Source organism: Salmo trutta, chromosome 3 (genome assembly GCF_901001165.1).
Source record: "Salmo trutta chromosome 3, fSalTru1.1, whole genome shotgun sequence".
In the NCBI taxonomy this organism is placed as follows: Eukaryota; Metazoa; Chordata; class Actinopteri; order Salmoniformes; family Salmonidae; genus Salmo; species Salmo trutta.
The window spans coordinates 7,371,222-7,379,621 of NC_042959.1; the positions used below are offsets into that span (position 1 = coordinate 7,371,222).

At 42.5% G+C, this 8,400-nt stretch overlaps 1 protein-coding gene across 1 annotated transcript; it reads left to right on the forward strand.

Moving 5' to 3' along the window:
- Nucleotides 1–763: 763 nt before the first annotated feature.
- On the forward strand, nt 764–5,880 carry LOC115167379 (serine/threonine-protein phosphatase 2A catalytic subunit alpha isoform). The gene is made up of 7 exons (XM_029721769.1): nt 764–1,221; nt 1,803–2,012; nt 2,725–2,898; nt 3,839–3,928; nt 4,449–4,610; nt 4,755–4,873; nt 5,128–5,880. Exons 1-7 carry the CDS (start codon nt 1,120–1,122, stop codon nt 5,198–5,200), a joined length of 930 nt encoding a protein of 309 aa, XP_029577629.1. The 5' UTR covers nt 764–1,119; the 3' UTR covers nt 5,201–5,880.
- The last annotated feature ends 2,520 nt before the right edge of the window (nt 5,881–8,400 follow it).

Here is an 8,400-nt window from a genome sequence, read left to right on the forward strand (position 1 = left end):
GGGGCGGCAGGCAGTTTAGCGGTTAGTGTTGGACCAGTAACCGAAAGGTTGCAATATCAAATTCCTGAGCTGACAAGGTAAAAATCTGTCGTTCTGCCCCTGAACAAGGCAGAATATGTTCTTAACTGATTTGCCTAGTTAAATAAAGGTAAAACATATATTTTTTTTAAATCACACAATTATCCACAATATTCATGGTATTTATTGTGATAGATTTATTATTTTGAAACCGAGAGCACATTGTAGTTCCCATTCACAACCTCCCGGTGGCAGCAAAGCCCAGATGAAGGGGACGGGTGAGGTACGTCGGCCAATGACGCAAACGCAGCAAGACCGGGGGGTTTTGTTTATCTGACTCGGGTTACCCCGGTGTGAGAAATTTGAATCGGGTGAAAAGTGATTGCATTTGTTTTGGAACCAGGATGTCTCCCGAGCGTGAGCCAGGTGCCCAGCTCTGGCCTTCCGCGAAGTCGGCTCAAAACAAAAGCGACGTAATTAAACAAGTGGAGGAGGGATGAGTTGGATTCTGTGTTCCCACATGCAAAAGTGCTAAAAACGATTTATCTGCCTTTCCAATCCTAGTTTGAAAATTCAAACATTTATTTTGTGGAAAATAGATGTATGTTTCTGGACGATGCACCATGCTGCCTTTGTTGACAACCTGACAGAAAGGCGCAGGAGTAATGTTTGATTTGAGTATTGCGCTCCTCCCTCCCCGCTTTCTCCTGATGAAGTGAGGGAGCGTTTCCCCGTTCATCCCGGGCCAGTGTAATAAAACCCTCTCATTGATTGTTGCTCGGTGAAGAAGCAGGGTTGGGTCCAAGGAATTTCATATAGAGAGACAGTTTTCTGCAACTGCGTCTGTACACCGCATTTCTTTAGCTATTTCAGATAAACAGGATATCAAGGGCGCATGCAGCGTTTATTTTTTAACGAGTAGCTAGCTAGTAGGGGGGGGGGGTTTGAACCAATTTAAAGCCGTGTCGGTGACCTAGCTAGCTTGGGCATTCATTTTCGACGAAAGCAAAAAAAGAGTACGAATGACGAGAACGCATTAGCTAAACTAGTTTTCAATAGGTAACCTAACGAGGTAGTTTACTAGCTGAAATATAACCAGACATGGACGACAAATCATTCACTAAGGAATTGGATGGGTGGATTGAGCAACTCGGCGAATGCAAGCAGCTCTCGGAAAACCAAGTCAAAGCCCTTTGCGAGAAGGTAATTTTAACCCGTTTAATTCGTATGATCTTGCGAGTCCTTAGCCGGCAAACTAGCTTAGCTAATATTTGTTATGCTAGACAGCTAGCATTAGTTAACTGTTAAGTAAATATATTAAATTGCTCATTGGTCAGAGCACGGTTAATTTCCCCACCGGCTATTGTTTGTTACTGCTAGTTAGTTACTAGTTAGTTACTAACTAGCTAGCTACATTATTCTGAAAATGGCGGCGGAGCATATTGCCTTTGCATTCACTGTGGGGTTGGCTGACATGCGTTGACTGAATAGAGTTGTTGTATTTTTATATGAATGTGTTTAGACATTTCATCTTGATATCCTTGATGTTCTTACGCTCCGTTCTGGGTTTGTTGCAGTTGAATTTCCAAGTGTGCCCCCTGGGTATCAACTACCGTATTTAGTTAGAGCTTCAAAATATGCATGCATTTTATAAATATAGTACTCAAAACGAGTAATAACATACACAGACCCGAACTCCCGCTCTTCCTCTCTGTATCCCCGATTTCCTCCATCCTCTGTTTAAATTCCTGACCCCAAACTCTTACGTCTCATTTCCTTCCCAGGCCAAAGAGATCCTGACGAAGGAGTCTAACGTGCAGGAGGTGAGATGTCCGGTCACCGTGTGCGGGGACGTCCACGGCCAGTTCCATGACCTGGTGGAGCTGTTTAAAATCGGAGGGAAGTCTCCGGACACCAACTACCTCTTCATGGGAGACTATGTGGACAGGGGCTACTACTCTGTAGAGACAGTCAGCCTCCTAGTATCTCTCAAGGTAAACATAGACAAATGTTTTAGAGCAGGAAAGGGCAACTCTAACCCTAACCCCCCCCCCCCCCAAAAAAAATCTGAATTCATCATGAGAGACTGCAGTGGATTTTCCTGACGACTCAAACTGAATTCTTCTAACTAACTAATTTCATGCAATTTTGCCATAGGGGGGACAGAAATGTTTGCAAAATCTATTGGGGCCCCTGGTCGGTGTTCGGCCTTGATTACTACAAGTTTAGATAGCTGACTAGGCTAAATTACCAATCTAAACATTTTTAGCTTGCATGGACTAATTGAGTGACTGTTAGTGACACATAACAAGAGAGAAACTGCTGACGCACGACCACAATTTTTTTTATTTATTGAAGCTTGTTTTTTTTCTAATTCTCAACAGTAAGTTGAGACCCTGAATGAGTTCCTATTGATATACGGGCCCTACAAAATGGTATTGCTTAGTTAGTGTATTTTGCACAGGGAAAAACTGCAACAAGGTTAAAACTCTAACTGGTAGAGGAGGCCAGTAGGTCTACAGGGAGGACAGCCTACTAATACAACACAGGATAAGTTTCACTGCTGCTACTGTAAATGTTGTCGTCAACTTTAAACCATGTCTGGTTGACACGAGAACAGAAGGTGCAGTCGCTGTGAATGTAATGTCTTGTTATGCGCTTTTTGTCCTATCCAGAGATGTGTTAATAATTAGTTTTGTTTTTCAGGTTAGGTACCGTGAGCGAATCACAATCCTTCGAGGGAACCACGAGAGCAGACAGATCACCCAGGTGTACGGCTTCTACGACGAGTGTTTAAGGAAATACGGAAACGCCAACGTCTGGAAGTACTTCACAGACTTATTTGACTATCTGCCCCTAACTGCCCTGGTAGATAACCAGGTGAGATGTTAGTTGTTTAAAGTGCATTATGCATAAATCACTACGCCAATTCATGGTTGCAAAAAATTCCAATAGTTTACCTAATTTGAGTTTATATAACAAAACCAGCCGTCATTGTGTAGAGTATCATTGTACCATCTAAACGACTGTGAAAGATATTTTCCATAACCAAAAAATAGTATTTTAGATAATTTTTTTTAGCTGTTTGAAGCAAACAAAACCGACAGTAAAAGGCGCACAGGCGAAACTTAAGACCGGGAAGCGTAGAAATAGTGCACACAGAACAGATCGACCACTTCTTACGCTTGGTTTCAATGAGAATGACAGCTCTATAACTCGCACTTCTATGTAAATTTGGTCGTGTTGCCCCCAAAAAAGTGACATATTGCAATTTTAATGTAACACATATTTATTTATTAGTGGAACCATTACATAAGTGTCTTTGATTGGGTCCTTGAAGAGCGCTATATAAAAGTCCTGTACTATTAGGATCACTGTTATGAAGGAGAGAGGAGATTCAGCAACACGGAGGACAATGGAGTTCAGTAAAAAGCATTTATTTTTTTATTGCTACAAATAGAACCAACGATTTTCGGCTTTTGACCTTCATCAAAAACCATGATGAAGGCTTAAAAGACAAAACGCACTGGTTCTACTTTTAGCAACAAAAAATATATATTTTTATTGAATTCTGTTGTCGTCCGTGTTACTGAATCTCCTCAATTCCGTGGTTGGAAATCGAGGTCTCTCCCTTGATCACTACTGTTATTACATAACCATGCAATTCAGCAGAAATGTGCTGTACAATACAGATGTTAAAAAAAAAAAAACATCTACAACCTCAACACAGCGTTAGGTGGTATTTTAAGCCTTAATGATTTGATTCCTTCTAACACATTTTAGATGGAAATGTCCTAATTGACTTGTCGTTCCTCTGCAGATCTTCTGTCTCCACGGTGGACTGTCCCCCTCAATAGACACACTGGAACACATCCGAGCGCTGGATCGCTTACAGGAGGTTCCTCACGAGGTCAGCTCACTTCCACGTTCCTAGAAACGACGTTCCAATCTTCATATTACCATGCTAGTTAGAATGTATGTCCAATATGTTGTTTCATAATATTGACTTGACTTGACTTAAACCTCTTGGTCCCCTTGGGAGCATAGGGGGCGTCCACCATGCTCTCCACCTCACTCACTTCTGTGTGACAGCTTTTGCCTCTAGCCAGGAGATCCCTGCTCTGTTCAGTTCATGTAGAGTGAAGCGTTTCCAGTTGTTCAGCGTCTTCATAGTGTGGATATTGAACCACTGGAGTCTGTAAGGCCTGACATTGTATAGCAGATGTTTAATCTGTTCCATGGACTTCTAGCCAACCAGTCACTACTCATCTCACAGTTGTAATATGCACTCAGCAAACACCTTTGATAAAATCATGTGGTGACTCTCTGTGTTGCAGCCTGACCTCACCAATATGGCCACCTTATTCACATCATGTGGTGTTCACTGTATTGTTGACCTTACTAACATGGCCACCGTCTCCCTCCCCCAGGGTCCGATGTGTGACCTGCTGTGGTCAGACCCTGATGACCGTGGCGGCTGGGGCATCTCTCCCCGCGGTGCCGGCTACACCTTTGGACAGGACATCTCAGAGACTTTCAACCATGCTAACGGACTCACCCTGGTCTCCAGAGCTCACCAGCTCGTCATGGAGGTACAGTGGCATGTTTTTAAGTACTGGAAAATTATATATTTTTATACCAAAATGCTGACATTCTTTTGTATTTGCATGATTTCATGTTTTAGATGATCTTGTTCCTAGATGTACCTCTGGTGTACTGAGTGTTTGTTTTGACAGGGTTATAACTGGTGCCATGACCGTAACGTGGTGACTATCTTCAGTGCACCCAATTACTGCTATCGCTGTGGAAACCAGGCCGCCATCATGGAGCTGGATGACACACTCAAGTACTCCTTGTAAGTATTCACTTCAAAATAAAAGTATTCACTTCAAAATAAAAGTATTCACTTCAGAATAAAATTCCTGTTGATAATTCTTTACTTTAGCTTTGTTGTTAAACTCTATACATTGGAAATTGTTACGTGTAGATAAATGAGTTAGCAAGCTTCCTTTTCTCATCTTGATTGATGAAATGAAGCGAACCCTCTATTAGATGTAACGTCGCTCCAAGGCCTCGTATCAGATATGTGACTCTGTCTTTCTGTTCCAGCCTTCAGTTCGACCCCGCCCCTCGCAGAGGTGAACCCCATGTGACCCGCCGCACTCCTGACTACTTCCTGTAAAAGATCCCAATGCCTGTGAAGTATCGCTATAGATTCTTCTTAGTGAAGAAGTGGGAGAAGATGCGGGAGAAGGGAGCAACCGACCATTGGTATAGAGTTGTGACAAAGTAAGCATCCATCAATCCATGGACCAAAATGTGTGCCATAATTTCACAATGCAAAATGGAAGAAGAAAAAAAATGTCACATTGATCTTTAAAGAAGACCACACAACCGACGCCCACCACAGTCCATGGAACCAGTTTCTTCTCTCTCTGTGCATGATGTTGTATTTATCTCTGAAAATGGTTCTTCATTGTAAAGATTACAGTGTACTATATAGTAATAGGGTGCCATTTTGGAAGCAGACAGTCTCATAGTACCTGCTGGTTTTGTCAGGAAAAAGATCTGCTTTGAATTAATTAATCTGCTGAGATTAAGGTTTAAATGTAACCCTTGTGGTAGGAACATAATTATAGTATAGAAAAGTTTTGGTAATCCCAACTCGGCATGGCCTCAAACTGGAAGGTTGCAGTAAACATGTTATTTTGTGAACATTTTTCTAACAGAAATTCAATGGCTTTTTTTTTTTTTTGTGAATTTTAAATCATTGTTTTCGGAGTTGGTTGGGCACTGGATGGAATTGAATTCTTCTTTCTCTTTGCACTTTTGTATTTAATGTTTATCATGACACTGACAAACTACAGCATTCTGTTTTATGGTGCATTCGGAAGGTATTCATACCCCTTGACTTTTTCCACATTTTGTTACGTTACAGCCTTATTCTAAAATGGATTATATACATTTTCTTCCTCATCAATCTACACACAATACCGCATAATGACAAAGTGAGGGAAAAAATTCTAGACATTTTTGCAAATGTAAAAAAAAATGTTTATAACAGAAATACCTTATTTACGTAAGTAGTCAAACCCTTTGCTATAAGGCTTGAAATTGAGCTCAGGTGCATCCTGTTTTCATTGAACATCCTTGAGATGTTTCTACAACTTGGAGTCCACCTGTGGTAAATTCAATTGACTGGACATGATTTGGAAAGGAACACAGCTGTCTATATAAGGTCCCACAGTTGACAGTGCATGTCAGAGCAAAAACCAAGCCATGAGGTCAAAGGAATTGTCCTAGAGCTCCAAGACAGGATTGTGTCGAGGCACAGATCTGGGGAAGGGTACAAAAGCATTTCTGTTGCATTGAAGGTTCCCAAGAACACAGTGGCCTCCATCATTCTTAAATGGAAGAAGTTTGGAACCACCAAGACTCTTCCTAGAGCTGTCCGCCAGAGGCAAACTGAGCAATCGGGGGAGAAGGGCCTTGGTTAGGGAGGTGACCAAGAATCCGATGGTCACTCTGACAGAGCTCTAGAGTTCATCTGTAAAGATGGGAGAGCCTTCCAGAAGGACCACCATCTCTGCAGCAGTCCACCAATCAGGCATTTTATGGTAGTGTGGCCGGACGGAAGCTATTTCTCAATAGAAGGAACATGATGAGTTTTCCAAATGCACCTAAAGGTCTCAGATCATGAGAATCAAGATTTTCTGGACTGATGAAACCAAGATTGAACTCTTTGGCCTGAAGGCCAAGTGTCCCGTCTGGAGGAAATCCATTTTTAAAATAAGGTCGTAACGTAACAAGATGTGGAAAAAGTTAAGGGGTCTGAATACTTTCTGAATGCACTGTATATTTCACCCCCAGCAAATAGCTTTTCTGTCACTCACCTGTCCATTAGTTGAGTAAAACCTATTTCAGATGAACACAGGAACACCTGTACAAAATGACATCCCTTGTTATAGATACCTTTCTGTTTTGCAGCCTCCACTATATAATAAAGATTGAAGTTGTTCCTTCATTGCTTTGTCCTGTATGGTTCTTAGGCGCTCTGCGTGGCACAGAGGCAAGTGTGACCTTTGACTTTCAGAACGACGTTGCCCCCTTGATCAAATCAAATCAAATGTTATTGGTCACTTACACATGGTTAGCAGATGTTAATGTGAGTTTAGCGAAATGCTTGTGCTTCTAGTTCCGACAGTGCAGCAATATCTAACAAGTAATATAACAATTTCACAACAACTACCTTATACACACAAGTGTAAAGGAATGAATAAGAATATGTACATAAAAATATATGGATGAGCGATGGCCGAACGGCATAGGCAAGATCCAATGATTACATTTGTGATAGAAAGATGCCCGAGTTTCCGACTTTGGATTCATATTCAAAATGATTTTTGACAGTTTGAGCTTGTTTTTTTCCCTGAGTTCCCAGTTGTATTGAACGCAGCGTATGCACCAGGTATTATAAGGACAGACATTTGCCTAGACACTAGAGCAGGGGTGTCAAACTCATTGTCTGGTATTTCGTTTTTTTCCTTTCAATTAAGACCTAGACAACCAGGTGAGGGGAGTTCCTTACTGAGACCTAGACAACCAGGTGAGGGGAGCTCCTTACTGAGACCTAGACAACCAGGTGAGGAGAGTTCTTTACTAAGACCTAGACAACCAGGTGAGGGGAGTTCCTTACTGAGACCTAGACAACCAGGTAAGGAGAGTTCTTTACTAAGACCTAGACAACCAGGTGAGGGGAGTTCCTTACTGAGACCTAGACAACCAGGTGAGGGGCGTTCCTTATTCAGACCTAGACAACCAGGTGAGGGAGTTCCTTACAGAGACCTAGACAACCAGGTGAGGAGAGTTCCTTACAGAGACCTAGACAACCAGGTGAGGGAGTTCCTTACAGAGACCTAGACAACCAGGTGAGGGAGTTCCTTACTGAGACCTAGACAACCAGGTGAGGGGAGTTCCTTACTGAGACCTAGAAAACCAGGTGAGGGGCGTTCCTTACTGAGACCTAGGCAACCAGGTGAGGAGAGTTCCTTACTGAGACCTAGACAACCAGGTGAGGGAGTTCCTTACTGAGACCTAGGCAACCAGGTGAGGGAGTTCCTTACTGAGACCTAGGCAACCAGGTGAGGGAGTTCCTTACTGAGACCTAGACAACCAGGTGAGGGGCGTTCCTTACTGAGACCTAGAGAACCAGGTGAGGGAGTTCCTTACAGAGACCTAGAAAACCAGGTGAGGGGCGTTCCTTACTGAGACCTAGAGAACCAGGTGAGGGAGTTCCTTACAGAGACCTAGACAACCAGGTGAGGAGAGTTCCTTATTCAGACCTAGACAACCAGGTGAGGGGAGTTCCTTACTGAGACCTAG

Excerpts from the sequence above, each read along its gene's own strand:
- LOC115167379 (XM_029721769.1), top strand. The coding sequence starts at position 1,120 with ATGGACGACAAATCATTCACTAAGGAATTGGATGGGTGGATTGAGCAA. Across the intron at positions 1,222-1,802 it reads TCAAAGCCCTTTGCGAGAAG|GCCAAAGAGATCCTGACGAA; the intron begins GTAATTTTAACC and ends TTTCCTTCCCAG. Across the intron at positions 2,013-2,724 it reads GCCTCCTAGTATCTCTCAAG|GTTAGGTACCGTGAGCGAAT; the intron begins GTAAACATAGAC and ends TTTGTTTTTCAG.